Source organism: Rhipicephalus sanguineus, chromosome 6 (genome assembly GCF_013339695.2).
Source record: "Rhipicephalus sanguineus isolate Rsan-2018 chromosome 6, BIME_Rsan_1.4, whole genome shotgun sequence".
Classification (NCBI taxonomy): Eukaryota; Metazoa; Arthropoda; class Arachnida; order Ixodida; family Ixodidae; genus Rhipicephalus; species Rhipicephalus sanguineus.
Genome location: NC_051181.1, coordinates 46,058,958 through 46,079,947, shown reverse-complemented (window position 1 = coordinate 46,079,947; position 20,990 = coordinate 46,058,958). Strand labels below are relative to the sequence as shown.

General features: G+C 43.9%; 1 protein-coding gene across 1 annotated transcript in view; it reads right to left on the bottom strand.

Annotated features, from left to right (window-relative positions):
• LOC119395748 (F-box DNA helicase 1) overlaps window positions 1-20,990 on the bottom strand; it is a 98,620-nt gene that overhangs the window by 66,724 nt on the left and 10,906 nt on the right. The window contains exons 3-11 of the mRNA XM_037662752.2: window positions 20,637-20,767; window positions 19,124-19,247; window positions 16,208-16,392; window positions 14,910-15,014; window positions 14,200-14,297; window positions 12,517-12,595; window positions 7,779-7,868; window positions 3,796-4,027; window positions 237-402 (exon numbers count right to left, since the gene is read on the bottom strand). Coding sequence (XP_037518680.1) covers window positions 237-402; window positions 3,796-4,027; window positions 7,779-7,868; window positions 12,517-12,595; window positions 14,200-14,297; window positions 14,910-15,014; window positions 16,208-16,392; window positions 19,124-19,247; window positions 20,637-20,767 — 1,210 coding nt within the window. The remainder of the gene's footprint in view (window positions 1-236; window positions 403-3,795; window positions 4,028-7,778; window positions 7,869-12,516; window positions 12,596-14,199; window positions 14,298-14,909; window positions 15,015-16,207; window positions 16,393-19,123; window positions 19,248-20,636; window positions 20,768-20,990) is intronic.

The window sequence follows — 20,990 nt, the reverse complement described above, 5'->3', positions numbered from 1 at the left end:
ATTATAACCGGTCCTGCACTATATGCGGTTACGTTATAAGTGGTCTGCACTGTACCACGCTTTGTTTGAACTACAAGTTTGTTCCCGTGTACTTTACTCAGCTTCATTACCAATAGTTGTGTCTATTAAAAAAAAAAACAGGCCTCTCGATTAATTCTCCTTCTTCTCATCATACATGTTGAAAACATTTTTAACCTTGCTTTGTTATATCTAACAACTCATAATAACTTGTGTACCAGGGTTGCAGTCCTGTGCTTCGTCGACGAAGATGGCATCGTAGGAGTCCAATGATGGTTGTCGCAGCTGGTACAGTTTGAGGTAGCCGTCGTGCGTCATCCGCGCCTCCTCATCGTTCCTGTCCTTCATGCGAGCCCACAGTTGGCTAGCTGCCTCGCACACCGCCTGCAACATACCACGCAAAATGCAGGCCCCAGAGCAAAGGCTTAGAAGGACTAAAGGCGGGGCTAATCGGAGGTAGCGAACTGCTCTTTTCAAACCTTATCTGTAGGGCTGTATGAATATCAGAAACCTTCGAATAATGACTCGAATATTCTCCTATTCAATTTGGTCTTCAAATCAAATAGTCACTACTATCTGGAAATACAAGTACTTTGCTGTCTTCAAATAAAGTTAATATTGTCAACTATGCACAATCAAACAAGAAATTGAAACAGAAACACAATAGCTTTCATTTCATGTGCCATCTACAAGCTTACTGCAATGGTTACAATGTACAACTGTGCAACTCTTATCGATTATCTTGTCAAGCAGACCAGCTTTATGTCTTGGCAGAGTACGTTGAGTCCTACTGATTCGATACGAGTACATGTAAGAGTGAAAGGGGAGGGCGAGGAGAGGCTTGCACTTCGATGCCCATAAAGGTGCCGCCTTGCACTTAGCAAGACGGCATCGGTGCGATGGAGAGAGATTGAGCCTATGGCCCTATGATCAACTGGCAGGCAGGGGTGGGGAGGTGGTGCAGGTTAACACAATGTGGTGGCTACACTGGCTCTAAGGGGGGCTGAGCACATGTGTAGCCTGTGCACCTCTTCTTGCAAATAATCTCCATAAGTTGCAAAGGCTGGGCATGATAGCTGGTTGCTTTATGTGCGCATTCTTCCCGTGTGTGCCTAGTGTTGAAGCCTGCATAACTGAAAGTTTCTGAGATGCGTCAGATATGGGTGGCCGGGCTCATCTGTGCTGCCTCGCACGTGTAGCAGATTACGTAGTCAACAAACAATTCTTTTGGCTGCAAGTAAATGAACTTTTTCACGATTTTGCCTATGTTTAAAAGGCACGAATTTCGTGTGTTATGACTGTTTCATGCCATCACGTGACATTCGTATCACTGAGATTTTCCTGTACATGAAAAAAAAAACTCGAACCACTCACATTAAAATTTATGGCATTCCTCAGTTAGTATTGCTTGTTGCCATTTACAGATGACATAGCTGTGAATTCTTATCAGACTGAAGTCTGCATATGTTTTGTAGCACCCTACTTTATACAGAAGAGACATTACCTGTATTTGCAATTAGAAGTAACGATATATATTTGACTGGTATATTTAAGGCTTGTGTGAATAGCAAATTTTAGGTTTGAAGCAAATTCGAAGCGAATAGCGATTTGGTCAAATAACTTCTAATCGAATTCGAATAGTGTATATCACGTATAAAGAAAAACGAGCCTATTTGTCATGACCCAACTAACCTGGACAAAGTTTTTTTAGACTGAAACAAGGCACGTGCAAATGTCATTCTTTTTGATTCAAAGGAAGTGGAAGCAAGTTTGAATAGTAGCAGGATTTGACTTTTGGTAGAATGCAAGTGATAACCTGTAAAACATGTTATGTTTTAATATTTACTATACCTAGAGCATATAAGCGAGTATAACAAGCTCTTAAACTTAAAAAATGATGAATCATGGTGAGGGTAATATGTTCATTTAACCTTGAAGTGGGGCTTTGTGGCAGTGCAGATTTTCCCTGGAAAGACGTATTCATGGTGTAGCACACCTCCCTTGCAGTGAAACCACCTTTACAGGGGGTTACATGCGGACTAATAAACACCTACTCATTCACTTCGAATACTTTGAAATTTCCAATAATTTAAATTCCAACTGAAGCGAATTCGAATACTGTAATATTCATTCAACTATTCGAAGTGCTCGAATATTCGCACAAGCCTAGTATACCGTGTTTAATGGTGCAAGGGCCAGCTCTGGCAAAAGAGCACCAAGACATGATCATTAGAGCTTTATACACAGAAAGTGCCTTTTTCCACTCTGCCATCACTACGGATGACATATTTTTGGTTGGGCCAAGAAGGTATGCAGAGACGTTAAAGGGACCCTGAAGCAGCTTTGACTGTTATTTAGAGACCTGCTGAGCCAGTAGCATGGCTCCTTCAGATCATTAACAGACTAATTTATGTGCTCGGCATTAAGTGCGTAATTTATTATAACATTTTAAACATGCGCATCGCAACAGATCGCAGCACGCTCTCACACCAAGTTTTGAGTGCTGGGCCTAAAAACAATGGCCCGGCTGCAGCTTTACGTTTAGATGTTGGTGCAGAGTACCACCTGAGCATCTCATGTGTGCAGGTCGAAAACAGTAAACAAGTCATCATAGTAGCTGCTTCTTCCATTCAAATTTCGTGGTACAGCACTCTAAAGCATTGCACACAGGATTGCAAAGTCCCCAGTTAAGTCTCAATTTTGAAAGCATTTTTGCTTGATAAAAAATTAATCCTGTACTATTGAAACTTCGCCTCTGTTTACACTTTTTATGCAAAAAATTTGATCTTGACCTTTTCAGACGCCACCTCTGAAGAACTGTCTGTAAAGTTGTCAAACTTACACAATATTATTTCAAGGAACTCGATATTCTATTTTAACAAAAATAATGTCATAATACAATGATTTATGCGTGTTAAAGTAATTAATTCTAATGAAATTAGAATTAAATATCTATTTATCTTGCAGTCATTCATGCTCCCTTTTTGCATGAATAGGATGATATCTCAGGCTAGAAATACAGTGCAAATTCGTTTTCGGTTATGTTCATTTTGAGCGAAGAAGAATTACACTTTTGTTTTGGCTCGCGGGAAGCGGCATGTCGAACTACTCATCGAACATGGTGGTGCCTTGAGCAAAGTGACTGTATTCAACAGTAGACTGCAAAATGAAGTTAAATTAAAACACATTTATTAAGCAGGAGGTCTAATTTGTCAAAAAGTCAACGTATCTGGTGCTTTCTTAGCCACTAGCCAACACAACTATAATAAACGGCTGGTGTACACAATTGTGTACAAAGCGTGCCAAAGAGTTAAGATGTGCAGATACTGCCGATGACTGGCACTGGCAGTAATGATGCTGGTAAAACACTGAAAGTGCAGAAGGTGCACCATGAACGGTAAAGCTATTGTTACATGCACCCGGCTGACATGAGCTAATGAATGACGCACAAAAAAACGCTGCTATGCCATTACACACTCTGTATAGGTCGCTCTGCTGAGCTTTGACGCACAAAATAACGCTGCTATGCCATTAAAGACTCTGTATAGGTCGCTCTGCTGAGCTTGTTTGCAGCACACGCTGCCACTCTATATGAACAAGTAAATGTAAATACATGGCCTCAGGTCACATGTCCGCTTTGAGGTGCGGAAGCTGCACTTTCAGCTACTCCTTTTGTAACATTTGACACCTAATATGCCCCCACATGTAGCTGCTGCCACACAAAAAGCCACTGTGGAACTCCACAGACAGCAAAACAACTACATATGAAGCACGCACCAATTTGTCAGTCGGGTGAACGGGCACAGGCAGACCATCCTCTTCGAGGGCAACCGCATGGTCTGGCACGTGGGCCACGGTGATTTCTGGGTCGGCCGAGGCCAGGAAGTTCTCCACGCTGCTCAACACCAGCTTCGCAAAACGTAGCCGTGGCATGCGCGTTGACGGTGGCGCCGACACCAGCTTGCTGACGTCCAGCACCCGCACCTTGGCCGACAGCTTCGCCTTGTATCTGGATGTAGAATAACTTCGGTGCTCAAAGATGGTGCAATATCGAATGCCTACCAATTGAGCTACCTAAAGAGGTTTCCAGTGCCACTAGGTTATGAGTGTTTTCTTGTTCAGAAAATGTTTATTACCGTATATTGGTGATTATAAGTCGACCCCCCAACTTGCAACCCCTTCTAGGAGAAAAAAAAAGTTGACTCTGAACTCAGCCTCATGCTGCGGCCATAGCTCACCAATAAGTTTTTCAGAAGAGGGAGTGATGCAAACAAACATTTATTTGCCCGTGAAACATTGCTTACAACTCGTCATCGCTTGAGAGAAGGACGCAGTCACGGTCATTGCCATCGTGTGAGCCACTGCTGCTGCTCGCCGTCAAAACAGGTGCCGGTAGTACTGAGACGCCGCACGTGGAAAACGCCGCGCGGACCATGTCGGTTGGCAGTCCATACCAGGCATCGTTGACAGTAAGTGCTTTTGCTTCAATATCATCATAGCAAACACTCAGGCAAACACTTCCTTGTCCGGTCGTGAACCCAATCTCGAACTGCCTCCTCAACGGCAGGGTATCATCCAGACTTCGGTCCGCGAAAGGAACGGCGTGTAGCAGCGCACGCGAAGATCTTGGTCCTTTGTTTTCTCCATGCCCTCACACACTTTTCTGACACATCAAACTTGCGCCCTGCTTCAACGTTGCTTTCCAACTCTGCGTAGAGGATCGCTTGCCTCTTGAAAGCAGCGCTGTACTGTTGCCGGCGTAGCGGTGGCATCTTGGCGTACGTTTGGCAGCGTCGCAAATCGCGCACACCACTGCTCGCAAGCGAAGCGAAACGCAGAAATGGCGAACAGGTGAGAGTGCAAAAAGACGCGAAGACGCTTGTGGGCACATGTGACTGGTCATGTGGTTTAGTTCCCCGCAAAGTGTTGCCAGCCCACACAGCGCTGCCAGCTTTTCTGTGGAACGCCGATGGTTTGTCAACGAATTGTTTCTATTGTATGAAAACAAAACTGCAGGGCGCATCGCAAGATAAATTCCTCTTTACTCATAGAGCATCGTTCGCCCTCAATCAAAGGTTTGAAATGCTGCTTTCGAGACCGTGTTTCCCAAGCAGTTCGCATTAATGCCACGCGGCAGTGATTTTTAAATGCGCTCCGTAGTTTCGCCTCGCGTGGTTTCACTACAGTTTCGCGATCGCCGTGGCAGATCGCAAAAATGTCCGGCTCCGGAAGCGGCGCTCGCGCGTTCAGAGATAGCTGTTGCCGCGACTCCGTTGCCTCTGCGGCTGATGTTATCGATGCGTCGAATAGCAGGAAATCCGAGGACGACGACCTTTCGTCGGACCCCACAGATAAGTCGACTTTACGATTCCGCGTATAGGTCGACCCCCGAACTTTGGAAGGTCATTTTATGAAAAAAGACGTCGACTTATAATCGGCAATATACAGTAGTAGAAGAGAATTCCCAGTGCCACACGCTAAGCTCAATAGAGCTGAAGCGGTGACTCTGAGATTGTTACAGACAGGCACTTACCGGATCCAAACTTTATTAGCAAGATATATCCAGAAAGAGAGTTACAAATCGATTGCGAGAAGTGCAATGGCATCATTACTCTGGATCATATGCTTTGGCAGTGTCCTGTGGCTTTCACAGACTGTGACAAGGAAAGAGACCGGTGGCAAAGAGTCCTTCACAGTGGAGCTCTTTCAGATCAAATACAGGCCGTGCAGAAGGCCCACGATATGGCGGTAAGGTTAAACCGTACTGCCCCGACGTGGGAGCTGCCTGTGTCAACCTAGGGTTGATCTTCAGGACCCGAATAAAGTTTATCATACCATACCATACCACAACACGCGTAGTTCTTGATGTCTGAAGGGGTGGAATGTGTCATAGCCAGGAAGAGTAAAACTTCCATTAATATGTACCAGCTTAAAATGTACTTATGGTTGCATGGTTGTTGTGCCATATTCCCAACCAAGTTTACATACAGCTTAATGTCCTTTGGTTGAGAGCTCAAAGGGACACTAAAGGCAAATAATAATTTATGTCAGAGTGAAAGCTCATTGTCTGACGTCTAAAACGGCAATATTATCAAAAGCAGTGCCTTACTTACCAAGAAATTAAGCTAAATGCATCACACGATGAGCGCCACGAGTGGGATATTTTGGAACTGATCGCAATGACGTGAGAGCGTCTGACTACAATTAATCGCTAGTAATCATACTAGCTGCAATAAGAAAAAACCTTCCATGCATCAAGAGACGTAATAAAATGCTGCTCGTTCGTTTCTGTTTGATTCATGGGAAAAAGAACCTCTTTGGCGTTGCCATTGGGAATGGCGCGCGTGGTTCAAAGATTGCGTTTTCGCCGAACTGCGCTTCACCCGGCGCCTGGATTCGCTCACGCGGTCACGTCTCAGTGGTAGTTTCGGTATCGCGTACTGCCGCATGTGTTTTGCACGCTTGTGAAAGTTGCTCTGACAGAAAGTTCGACAAAATGCCGCGTATACATGTGATGTTGCTGGATGCCCGAATGGTGCACGCCGCCAGTGCATGCCGCCGCGCAGTCAAGGCGGGCAACGTTGGGCACGGCAACAGTGACGTCAGAAAGGCCGCTTTCAGGCGGATTATTTGAAGTGCGCTAACGCGATGCGGACCACTAAAACGTAATTTTATTTCAAAATAAGCACTTCCTTGGCGCAAAAGTAGCCCTACGAGGTTTCCATACTGCTATTTCAACAATCAACGCCGATTTAATATTTACCTTTAGTGTCCCTTTAAGCTGCCATGGCTTTTCGCATGTAAACCTGCTAGTAGCACTTCGAACTAGACAGACATTCAGGGGAAGATGGAAGGTTGAAGTGATGAGAAATTGTTGACCAGGAAGTGTTGCTGGAGCCAACGTTTTGACAGGAGGACTCGTCTTCTGCCTTGAAGAAAAGTGCTTTTGTTGAAACATGGGCTCCAGCGACATTCCCTGCCCAACAACTTTTCATCAACCTACTAGTACGTACAACAGCCACTGTTTGTTGCGCATATGTCAATTGCACCGCCTGACCTTGTCATGTAGCTGACACTATACAGTGCTGCAAAAATTAAATTGCCACACAATGCACACAATCATTGAAAATGCCATAAACATGCCATGCGACTTTGTTCTTGCTGGCTTAGCACTACAAATAACTTTTGTTTTAATTTAAGCAAGTCTTTCTAAGTAAATGGCACATCATCCTTGGCACCCTACACAACAACCTGTTCTGTCATCATCCTGTAGTGACAACAGTGATGATGTCGACTTTCACATTCAGCTGCTGTGGTTGTCGTGAACATGGTTTCGTATCGACTGCATTACACGCCTCACTATACAACTGAATGCATGGGCACCAACTGGAACCTTCAGTCAGGATCGATCTAACCAAAAAATTGCATTGTATAGTTAAATTTGAATTAAGGAAACTTCATTGTACCATGTGCCCTTCCTGCACTGTTTCCAGTGATGTAGTTATGTGCTTTACTCCTACAAACCAACCAACCCTACAGAGATGTTTGACATCCATAATATCCACATTAAGCCAGAATTTCCAACACTCAAACTCATTGGCTCTGTTTCCTTTGACTGAGACAGCCTGAACTTTGTTTTTCTCTTGTGTACTCCATTTTACAGTGTAAATAGACCAGAAACTCAATGCCGATGCCAAGATATTCACAAGATCATGTAACACACACACACACAAGGGAGAAGGTCCATAAAAGAAGCTTACTGAAAGCCAACTGCCCGGAATGCCAGTGAGTGTGCTGTACTGCAAGTCACGTTGGGTGGAAACGTCTGCTTGGCAATATCACATACAGACCTGCAAACAATCACATGGAATCACACCACATAGAGAAGATAATCACATGGAAAAATAACACACAATCACGCGAAATCACCCAATTTGTGACCGTGCCTAGGTAATGTTAAATGGAAACTCAAGGAAGAAATGCACTCTAGATGAACAAACATGAAAAACCATCAAGCATGGCTTTCCACACAACATACTGCTAACCAAGAAGGCTGGCTTTGGGCTTAGTTACTGCATTAAAGTGTATGCTGGTGACATCATTACTGTTACTCTCAATTCCACCATCCAAGCTTTCAAAATGCACGTTTCAGTTTCGCCTTAAACAACTTTATTATGTAAGTACATAGTGGAAACACAGCCATCTATGTTTGGACAACAGACACATGGGAAAGCCTGATTACAAAATTTAACATACTGTCTATCGGTAGATTGCATCTTTGAAATTCTGCACCAACACCACCTAGACTAGCTTAAGGCATCTTCTACTTTCTCCTCACCAGCATGCTACGTCACACTAGTTGTCCTGCTCAACAAACCCTCTTCTGTCACTCTTCCTCCTTACACAGTGAGGAGGAGCACACGGCCAAGCACATGAGCCGACGAACGGAGCGTAGCAAAGGAAAGAGCAAAACGAGCGAGGGCCTCTTTTGGATCATCACACGCGTACAACTCCGCTATTACGGCACCATTTCAAAAAGTTCTCGTGGCTACATGTTTGTTGAAGACTTGTGCACAACTGTAACACCACAACTAAATTTTGACCTCTGGGTGGTTTAGGGGCCTTTTGAATGTGAAAAACAAACTCAAATACACTTGGTTTTCTATTCATGCAATGCTAAAAAAATATTCGGTCATCAGAACCATCCTTCTGTGACCCCGAATAAAGAGAACCGTGAGCACTGCTGTAAGCAAAAATAAACAGACCATCTTAGCCACATTGCATTATGCATCAGTGACATTGTGGAACGAAGATGATTCTGCACAATTTTTTTTTCCAGTGGCCGTCACTGATCCTTCTCTGTCTGTGCTAAAGTTGTGTCTGCGGTTGGCTCTTGTGTCTTTGGCCGGTGAGCTTCCTGAGCATTTTAATGGTAGCAACAGAATGCCCACTTGCCATGCTAGAGATGGAAATCAAAGTCATAAATGAATATGAGAGTGACTGCATCACAAAAACAGCACTTGCTGCGAAGTATCGCATCTGAAAGTACAACCTCGCCAGAATTGTTCAGGAAACGAGTAATCTGCAGGGCACCTCTGCCAGTTTTACTCCGCAAAAAGACCGCAATTAGTGAACCATGAGAATCTCGAGCAGTGCTTAGTGATGTGGCTAAGGTCGGCTCGGGAAGAGAATTGCAGTGTTGGATGTAGTGCTTCCCAGACAAGACAGAAGTTCAGGGAACATGGAGGCTCGAAGTGATGAAAACTCATTGAAGAGGGAATGTTGCTGGAGCAAGCATTTCAAAAGGAGGACTTGTCTCCGTCAGCTGCTGTCCTGAAGAAGACAATTCCTCTCGTTGGAACGCTTGCTCCGGCAACATTTCCTGTTACACAATTTTTCATCCCATCATTTGGTATCACTGATACACGAGTCAGTGGCTGACCTATGCAATACAACTTATTTCTCCTACGCATTGAAGTTGTTGCCATCTTCAACAAAGCACTTTGTCTATCCTTCAGCTTTGTCTCTCAGTAGATGGAACTCCTAATAAACAGAACCCATTTTCCTGGTCCCTCGAGGTTCCATTTAAGGAGAGACCCCTGTGCACCTGTACTGCGAATTATGACAGAGTACTGAATTTAATGAGATAATAAAAATTCATATAGAGATATACAGTAAAAGCTCGTTAATTCGAACTGACGCCCTGATACCGGCACCACCCTGTGTATTTCTATGGGAGAAAACTCCCAATAATTCAAATGCGTCAGTATCCACAACGGTTAATTCGAACTGGGAGCCCCTGGTTTTCATCGCTCCTCGCAGAAGTCGGGCACCAGTGATCACGATGTGTTGCAAAACCAAACAAAACCAAATTTACTAGAGATGCAAAACAACGAAACAGCAGCATTTCACAGATGAGAATTTGGACACTGCACTGGAGCTCTTGGGCAAGCTGCAAACAATGCATGGAATTGCGACAGAAGAAACGCAAGCAAATGCAAATTACTGATTACTTTGCATTTTGATTACGTTAACCCTGCCATGAAAATAAATGCATTTTGGAGCATAAATAGCGTCATATATGTAGGTAGTGTACTTCTTGGAGACGGACAGCAAGGGCCTGCTGACACATCTTTGCCACCACATTGCCACCGTGAACCCTGTGGCAAGTGGTGGCACCTTAATTTTTTTGTTCTCAATTTGTTGCCAACTGACTTGAGAAGGCCTTGCATTATCAAACGCTACTCACGCTGTCACTGTTGCTGCCTCCCAAGGCTGGCACATCACCATCAAAAGAGCATTAGCCACGACATCACCAGGAATTCACTCAGTGCGCCAATAAGAACACGCATTATGATGTACCAATACATGTGGCCCACAGCATCTCTGCTTGACAAAACACTCGCCAGATTCGGCAAAGTGGAACACATCTCTGAGGCCACAGCCAGCTATTTGGCAAAGTGAAGTATTTAGCGGAGCAGCAGCTGCTTCACCGGCCACTCTTTAGCACGTGACATACAGTGTGAAACATGTGCTCAAAACAGCCGCGAGAAATCCAACCATTTCATCACTAGCGCCCACAGCGGCTTCCATTTCTTGCCTCAATCTACCTTTGCAGCAGCGGGGAAATTGCATTTGACTGAAATCGGGGATAAGTGCACTTTATTCTCCATTGAGGGGTTCTATGAATATGGGGCTAAGAAAAGTTAAATATTTCATTACACCAAGAATTCTTGTGTACTACTGGAGTTTGTTATATAGAGTTTTAATAGGTGAGACTTATTGGGACAGGAAGCATAAATTATAAGCTAAAAAATACGAGAATTAAAAAGACTAAAAGACGGAATGTTCTTCGCAAGTTTTTTTATGTTAATAGAGAAGGGTCCAGCGCATTTAAAAGCACAGAAAGACTCTCTAAAACAGTACGATCATGACTATAACACGAGGGGTACTTTTAGGCCCACAGAACAGAAAGAACTGAGTGTATATGTACTAGAGGTGTGCATGGGCTCCGGGTAGCCCGAAAGCCCGACCCGGCACGCGGGCCGAGCTCGGGCGGGCCGACGTATTTTCACCTCGGGCCCGGGCCGGGCTCGAACTATTTGGAGTTTTATTGGGCCCGGCGCAAAGCCCAACTCAAGCCCGAAATATAGAGAAGGAGTGGGAATTGTTTTCCGGTACGCATACAGCGCCTTTTCCGTGACCGCCCTTTACCGCTTTTTCTTTCCATTCGCCACTTTAAACAAAAGGGGAGCAGGTAAACCACTGCCTCTGTTGCGCTCCGACAAACAGAGAAGTAACACCACCTGAGCTTGTGACGGCGCCACACGTCTGTTCGCGTTAAATTTAAGGCCAAATCCCATATGAGTGAAAATGCACGCGACAGCAACGAGCGACCCGACGTAGATCGCCTTCGTGCAAGCTGACGCTTGCATGGGCATACCCCATACACGTGACGGCTTTGGCGAGCGAACTCCGTTGTTGCTGGCATGAGGCTGTCTACTTGTATAGAAAAAGCGCCGCACTTCGTTGAAGCCGGAATCGTTGGACTGCTTGCTGTTTTTGCACGACAATTTGTAATCTGTGTAATAGAGACTGTTCGTCGTGTGTCATTTGATCATATTTGATATGCTCAATAAAATGCCAAATTACCGGAAAATGATGTTTTCTTTTCGCAGCGAACTTTCGAAAAGCTGGGCCGGGCTGGGCCGGGCTGGGCCCGGGATTGCGTTTTCGTACGTCGGGCCGGGCCGGGCGGGCTCGCAGCCCTTTGCTGTCGGGCTCAGGCGGGCCTTCGACAAAGTCAGCGGCCCTGGGCTGGGCTCGGGCTCGGAAATACGGCCCGTGCACAGCTCTAATATGTACATATAGTATCATACTGCCTACAAGCACTTGATTCTTGTTCACATCCAATCCAAAAACACTTTCTCTGAAAAAAAAAAAAAAAAAACTGAACATGAAATAAAACAGTAATCTTGTGTATTCAAAACATTTCATATTCTAGGCACAACTTTGAAGCACCATGACATCATGAGTATGCTGTTATCGGTGTGACTAAATGCAGTGGCGCTGACACCTACAGTTCGGCATGTTGTGGCGGGATCCCCTCAGCAAAAAGATAGAGTGTCATGCACACTCTTTTATACAATGTGTATCAGACTAAGAGGCCTGCCCTATTCTTACAGAAGCGTGGTGATCTGCTCTCACACAGCATAAATAGTATGTTACAGTCGTTAGTGTTTCTTGCACGTTTCAGACAGTGCACAGGTGAAGAAAGCTCATTGAACAAATGCATAAAGTAAAAAAACTTTTCAGTAATTGGACTTAAGGTTTCTTCCTTTAATGCCTGTGTCACTACTTAGACAATCGATCGATCGATCGATCAATCAATCAATCAATCAATCAATCAATCAATCAATCAATCAATCAATCAATCAATCAATCAATCAATCAATCAATCAATCAATCAATCAATTCAAGTAAAACTGTGCGACCTACCTGTTGTATACGATGCAAAGAAATTTGGCTGCAGGCCTCAATCTGGCATATTCAACAAGTGTAGACGTCTTGCCTGTCCCTGCAAGGGTGATGTAGTTAGTGCGTGTCTTTTAATTGCATCCTTGAGAAGCGCAAAAAAAAAAAACACAGGGACTAAGAAGAGATACATGCAGGACAAGTGCTTGTCCAGCGTGTACATGAACCGTTTCCAACTAGGTCAAATAGCTGTGCTACTACAATTTTAATTGCACATTGCCACAGGTTAATGAGCTCCATCCCTATGGCAGTGCTGGGCCAGGTTTTATTTTTCGTCACCATCCGGCAAGCGTGAAGCTGAGAGCCACACAGTTGCTCAGCGATGACTTAACAACTTATCAACAACGGCATTGACAGCATGAAAATGGCGGCAGTACAACGCTCCGCGCAATGTCACCACGACCAGTACGGTGTGTTACCTCTACCACTGATAATCGTGGACACGACTGCTCGGCGAAATCGAGGCGGAAAAGGCATTGCTAAGGAGCAGAGCAGCATTTAATTGCCCGTAGCTCCCTTGAGACAAGGTGCGAGCAGTTTGACAATGTTGTATACCTGGGTAAAGCACTCAAATAATGTTTTTTTAAGTTTCAGATACCCTTAACATGAGACCTGAAATTTTTTTAAATTCTCTATCGGTTGAGATGAAACTTGCTGAGTTTGTCTATATTTGTGTGCAGATTTCAAATGTGCAATTATTCTTGTAATATAAAATGCAGTTTTAAAATATTAAACATTTCATGTGCTCTCTACTTTGTAACTCTCTCAGTTTAAGCAAACTATGGCTCCCAAAATGGCACCTAGAATTTAAAAACTACATATTGTACTAGGAAAATTGAAATCGATATTCATTGAAATTCATTGAAATCGATAAACAGCTTTAAAAAAAGTTTTAAAGCGCAGTGAACTGCAAATGCTCTGTAAAAGTTCGCGCTTCTATCGCTGAAAATGTTAAAAAAAAAAAAAAAAAAGATGGGTCTACCGCTGCTGAAGTTTCGCAGAAAGCTCGCACTTTACTGCTGATCCACTTCGATGTAACATTCAGCAAGGTCACTTGCCTAGTTTCTAAGAAAAAAAAAGTGAACTTGCATATGTCTATGAAAAAGACGCTGCTAAGAAAGCGGACATGAGCATCTATGGAAAGCTGTATGCTTCTTGTGCATGGTTTAATGGGTGCAGATCAGCCAACCATGCAGAGCATTTAAACAGAATGGCAAGTTGAATAGGTGTACCAGCATACATAACACACACTAATTTTTCATTGCACACAGGGCAGTTCTGGTACACACAGAAATTAACGTAGTGTCAGAATCGAGTTGGGGTCACTTGAAGTTATTTCAGTCTTGCCTGTAGTGTGAGAATTGTTCGCAGACTATGGAAGATATTGAGTCTCTCTCCAACATCCCTTCCCTGACAAGCCCTAGCAAAATGTCAGCGGGGTTTTTACAGCCATTCGTAAAAATGGTTTGGAATGGTTCTTCCCATAAGTTTATGTTCGGTTCGAAGTTGCTGAAAAAATAATAGTTTGGTGTTGGTTCAGCTGAAAATAATGACTCAGCTTTGGCTTTTGCTTCAGTTTCAGTCAAGTTCAACGCCCTGCCTCCAAATCACTCGCAAAGATCTCTAGGTTCAATGCAGCACACTCACCAGCAAAGGCCAGGATGCGCACAACGTCAGTAGGTGCCAACTCGTGATTGATGATGCGCATCTGCTCGTTAGTGAAGCGCATGCGTTGCTCCTGGTCCCTGCAAGCAAGGCTGCAATCTTGGTAACAAGCAAACTACAAAAATGATGCTCATTTAGCCAGGCAATCGGTAGACAGGCACTTTAGGTAGAGAACTTAATTCTGGTGTTCTACGTGCAAAACTATGACATGATTACGGGGCGCACACTACTGGGAAATTCTGGTTTAAGTTTGGTGATCTGGGAAACCATGGCAGGTCCCTTGAACCAGTGAACCTTTGCTTTAACAATGATTTTATCTATGCATGTATTATGTGCAATGCACGATGCCTGTGCCCGGCACTTGACAAAAATGCAAAGTCCTTCTTCTCAGTCCTGCATTGTTAGAACACCTACTGGAACACAAATCAATTATTATAATTGATCATAAGAATTCAGTCATTGTCATCATCATTGTTGTCAACTGCCACAATAAATTCAGATGCCTCCTTAAAGATTAACACGGATCCAGTCCAGATTTCAGGTACATAAAGTTGTCTAGAATCTTCTGCAGGCATTATACTGGACTGAGGCCAAAGTGCCCCAGTTAACCTACAATATAGTGTGGAAAAAATAGCAGCTGCCTCCTTGCTCAAGGAAAACTATACACGTTCAAAACAAATACGAGCACATACCGAAACTTCCACAGACTCTGCTGACCCGATCGGCTCGCAATGTTGAGCGTTGCTGTCCCTGGCCTCTCCACTATGTGCAGCGCATAGTAGACGCGGTAGTGGAGCCTGCACACGGAATGCATGTGAACACTGGAAATATGAACACTCAGATTGAACAACGAAGTGGGGTAAGAAAAGGAGAAAGAAATAAATACTAAGATTTACAGTAGTGACTGTAAAAAGTATTTGAGAAATTTTTCAAGGACATCCAAGGCCACCCCAAGACATCTTAAGGGGTGACACTGCTCTTAAACATTTTTTGATGGAGCTTGGCGAGCTTTGTACGCTGATATGAAATATGCAATTACTTTTCTAGTATGACGTGTAGTTCTTAAAATGCAAAATATTTCATGTGCCTTTTGGGGAGCAAGATTTTTTCTAAATTGAGAGAATTACAAAGTAAATCTGCCTATAACAATAATCTGGAATCAGAACTGTGCACAGTGCAGCAAAAATGGATGTTCTAAACCTATTTGAAGAAAAGTTACGGTATGTTCAACATTCGTGAGTGAGTCAATTTCGAGCTGGGATTTCACTCACAAATGTTCCACATAACTTTTGTTCAAGTGGGTTTAGAACGTCTATTTTTGTCTTGGCCGTCTTGGTCAGTTCGTGAAGCTGTCATGCAAGCTGCAAGCTTACATGTTTTCGTGTGCCACGAGCTGTTTCTACAAATATTTCACAAACACTCTTGCTCCGCGAATTGACGGTGGTGCTGTTTAGGGTAGGGCATGGATGCTGATGTCACCATTTATGAGATGCTGTGTGAACGTCTTTGTATAGTTTGGACAAATTGGTCGCAACGGCCAACGTTCTAGCACGAATGGCAGTAAGGCATTGACATTATGGTATGCTGAAATCATGAAAAGGCAACAACTGCGGTTTACTTGCTCATCACCATTTTAATCCAATACTCTCTGAGCACATAGTTATTTGCCTTTAGAGATTTTATCAACAACACAACACTTGCCTGTCTGCTCCCATGACCAGTAAAAATTATATAGTGGTAACTTAAATATGCATTCTGAGAGCCCGCCACCTTCCTTTTCTTCGAAAGACTGCTACAGCGACGTCTTGGAACAAGCTTAGTGCAAATTGTGCAATTCCTGCCGAAACGTAGCCGGATGTAGGAGGTTTCACATCTTGGCACAGTTTGGTGCTACTGGCTTGGTGCTACTGGCGTGGCTATCACACCAGTGACAAACGCTACACTGCGCTCCCTGTCAGCAAGAGCATTTGAAACATGACAGCATTCTTACCCGTGACAGAGGCCATAAGTCCGTTGGAAATGCAGCAGGAAAGTGGCCAAGCAGTAGAGCGCTTCGGTCAGCGCCACCTTGTCTACAGACCCATAAAAAAGGGCGAGCAAATCTTCTACGCTCCTGGCCACCAGAGTCACCAGCAATGCCACAGCACTCCACCAGGGTAAGGCACTGTCCGGTGCCTGAGAAGTCCCGAGGAGGTTGCAAAATAAAAGGAGTGTTGGAAGCACAAGGGGGAGAAAAAAGCCACGAGGCACATTTCAAAACAAGCGCGACAAGAAAGTCAAAGTTTAGTAAATAAGCCGTGTAGCTTCGAAACACGGACAATGGCAAGTTTGAAGAGTTTGTATACAATTCAACATCATTCTAGCAAAGTCGCAATGAATGTGCGAATACGTTCGTTACATTTAACATTAATTAAATGCGTGCCTTTGCTACAAGTCGATACATAGAAGAATAGACTGGTGGGCAAGTGGGTAATTCACGACAGAGGCAATCGGCATGAATGAACATCTCGTCCCCTTCTCTGTCTCGTCTTACATTCTTCCACGCTGATGCAGTCGAATCTTCACAAATTAAAGATCTAATTTGAAGTGATGGATTTTTTTAACTGCACGGACTGTCCTGACAAAGTTTCATGTATTTTTATAGACAAATAGAAACTATGAGTTCGAACTCTAAGAACCACCCACAGGCCGTATTGAATGAAATTTCTCTTATCTGCACAATGATTTCCTTTTCAAAGAAGTCGCATCGCACTGCCCCTCGCTTCAGTGCGTCTCAAAAACACCGAGATAAGGTAGGTGACTGCCAATGCTAAATGTGTGGGAAGACTGCACACACGAAGCTGCCAGCCATTGGATTGTCCAGGCTTTGCACCCACTGCAGATTACCTGGAGAGATAAATGCTCGCCTGCCTTCCACCTTGAAGCACTCACATTCGATCAAGCTTCCCTCCTGTCCTCTCTCTCCCTCTACCCTGCTCCCATCGGCAAAAGCAGTGCCCACCCAGGAACACATGAGGTAAGGTCTGCACTAGTGCATGCTACTGCACTGGTCATCAAGCAGTGCATGGTACTAGTGCATGGTACTGCACAAGTCATCAAGCACACTATTCATAGAGGTTCTCTTTAGTTTAAACTCCATTTTATTCTGTCGGATTCCCAGCCTAAAAACTAGGTCTACAACCTGAATGCCACTGTCTTCATGACGGCCATGTTTAATGACTTAATGTGTGGATATGTCCAAAAAGTTGAGCCAGACACGGCACTTAAATGGACACTAAAGAGAAACAATGAATTGGTTTAGATTGATAAATTGTACTTTGAGAACTGTAATGTCGTTAATTTCACCATCATAGGTGTATTATTAAGGAGAAAATGAAGTTCGAAGTTTCATTTTTAAATTTCGCGCCAGAATGTCCACGCATGACGTCACGGATTTCAAATTGTATTTATTTTATTTTGGTGCCATTGGCTCAACAACATTTCCTCAAACTTGGTATGTTAACTCTATGACCCTTTCAGAGGACAGTGTACTTATCTTTACCATTAAGGAACTACACAGTCCCTAGTAGGCGCCGTCAAAATATGTGACGTCACGGCGAATGGTGCGAAAACTTCAAGGTGGCGTCGCCATGCACATTTTCTTTTTGCGCGATTCCTCGCTTACTAAGCGTCTTCTCGCAGCAAGCATGGTGTTCTTGGTATCGTGAAAGGGTAGTTTACTAATACGAGAAAAATCGTTTTGCTCATTAGTGTCCCTTTAAATCTTGCATTTACAGTTTGTAGCAACGGAATCTATCTGGCTGCCAGCTTTGCTTATCAGTTCACGACACAGCTAGTCGCACGTGGGCACCAAGCAGTGCGCACATCCCCTACCCTCCTCTCTCTTCATGGCTATAAAAGCCCTGCTTCTACGAGAATAAACGTTCTTCTGATGCCTGCACTTCACTCGTCTTGTCTGGGGATCGGAGGGCATGACGCTACGATGTAACACAGTTACACATTGGTTCAGCAGAGAAGGATGTGGTCAGGTGTGAAGATGCGGCTTCTGTGCAGCCACGAAGTACTATTGCAAAGCAACATTATCCACACCAAAGTTATGCTGTCCCTTTTTGGAAATTTGACCTCTTCACTCCTGTGAACTGAAGCACTCCACTCCACTTTGATGGCCAGCCACTCTTCTTGTCTTTTTGGGTTGCCATATTATGTTTGGTGGCTTGTGAATAGTGTACGCAGAGCCTGTGGTCGAGAACTTGAATCACAATGAGCTGTGCTCGATGGCCCTTTACAGCGCCACTGAGGTCGAATTCGTCCGTCACTAAATGAATGTTAAGCATAGGTGCTGGCCGAAGATATAACCTAATGAGAAACGACAGACAATCAAGCCAAGGAAAGTATGGGGACATTGTGGTAATTATGATATAAATGTGAACAAATTAAAGTGGACAAAAAGACAACTTGCCGCCGGCAGGGGCCGAACCTGCAACCTTCAAATAATGCATCCAACGCTCTACCACTTGAGGTACAGCGGCTGTCATCCTCCTCTCCATTTAGTCAGGTATATATGTGCATTTAAACCTGGGAGTGTTAGTCAGCACCGCTCGTAGCCATGACGGCGAGCGTGGAGCACCCTTTCTCTTTTGCCTACAGGCAAAAAAAAGAGTGTTCCCCACTTACAAAAAAAATGGTACAGGACTTGAATAGAAGAACTCAAATTTGGGCAAGTTTGTAAGAATTCATGTTGACCTGAGCATGAAAAATCTTTTTTTTTTTCGCACTTCAGAAGTCAAGTATGGAATTGCATACGTAGTATTTTCCCCGTAATGGTGACCGTGATGACAGATAAAGATAACCCCATTCACCCCAGCTGTCATTCTTACTAAAGTTTGGAAAAAGAAAAGAGACTCACATTTGGAGGCCAGAAGGAGACGCCATAGTAAGATGGGAGCAAATAAGCAATCTCTTTGTACATGGGGTGCCGACGCAGGACCTCTGGAAGGCCTTTGGTGCTCGCCCTGTAACCAGCCATATACCTGCCGGCACACAAAATAGCAAAAAAAAAGGGGGGGGGGGGGCTTCAGCAAATATACTTGCCAGAATGATAGCTGCCAACTTTTACTATTTCACTGTAAGATGTCCAACATGCTAACGCACTTTCCCATTTGCCTCTTGGTCAGGACTACATAACATAAATACAGTTGCTGACCAAGATTTCGCAGAAAGACAGTATCATTCCCGATAAAGGCGGGAACTGCATTCAGCCTGCAAATCTAAGTTCATGTTTTAAACCGAAAAGTACTCCAACTGTTTTTACTGTCTCTGTGAGATGTAATAGACTGTTATTTGGAGATCCACTGAAAAATGCACATTGTTGAGACCAAAATACTCGCACGCGACCTTTTGTTCTTGTTTTACTGGTGTTTGTGCGCAGATGGTACTAATTCACAAATGCTAGATAATGTCATTAACTAATGAAATAAACAATACCAACCCTACAATGGTTCCCTGAGGAACTTCCATGTTTATAATGAAGTTTCTTTTTCTAATGAAACATGGCACCGCCAATGTTGTAAATAAGATTTCGAGGGAAGCGCAATGCTGCGGATACCATGTAATTGAATCTTTTCATGCAAAATTTTCAAGGATCAGGCATCCAAAAGCCTTCATAAGTCCACAAACACACAAGTGCGCATTTCTATTGCTTGAGAGGCATTAATCTGAGTGCAAATGCTCAAGTGTCAAACTGCCTCCCGGTGAGGGGGTAGGGCTGTCTACGCTCAAAACTTGGCCGTGGAGTGAGTAACGGCAGAAGTAAAGCACTTCATTTTTGTTCAGTAACTGTAACGGTAACGCATTACGCTTTTTGTAGGTAACGTAGGGTGGTTGCATTCCTTTTTCTTTTTAGCATAACAAGTAACGTATTTAGTTACTTTTCTTCTGTAACGCCTAAACCACTGCATACATGACATCCATGACATGACTTTAACATTATGACCCGCCGCGTATGTTTGTCATACACTCATGTCATGCCATGCTAATTTTCATATATATATCAAGTTAATGAAATGGCCGAGACAGCACCAAGACCATGTCACTTAAATCATGATATCCGTGACATACATGACATGGGTTGTGCATTGCCACCTTTCATTTATGTTTTTTATACACTCATGTCATGCTGTGCCAATTTCGGTATATACATATATCAACTCAATGAAACGGCCGTGACAGCAGAAAGGGGCGGCTGGCCAAGTAGTACGTAGGTACATGCGAAGTGCTTTTGGTTCCCCAAAAAATTTTAAAATATGCCACAGCAACAAGCCACATACATTGAACTCAACATGGTGCCTCTGCGGGGCAATAGCTGCTAATGACATCACCAAGAATCTGCTTCAGTAAGTAACTTTCATGACATCCCTCACCTGTTGAGTTGCATGAGACAGCATGAAATTTCGTTCATGTTGTGCTTTTCACAGATGGCAATCACCTCCGCCTTAGTGTCGCTGCACCACTCAGACTTTAAGCGGTAGTAGCGCTTCCGCTGGACAAGGAACTGCACAACGCGCAATTATGGTCAGCCACTGGTAAAAGACTCAGCAGTTAGACAATCTTCCAAACAATAAGAAATGTTTGTAAACTCGGTGTTCGAGAGAGGACTTTAAAAAACAGTCTTCCCTGAAGCAGCACGTGCAAAAGTATTGTAGAGACTTGCATGAAAGCCGCACCCCCAACTTGTCAGCTCAAAATTTTGGAAAAAATATTTGCCCGACACGAAA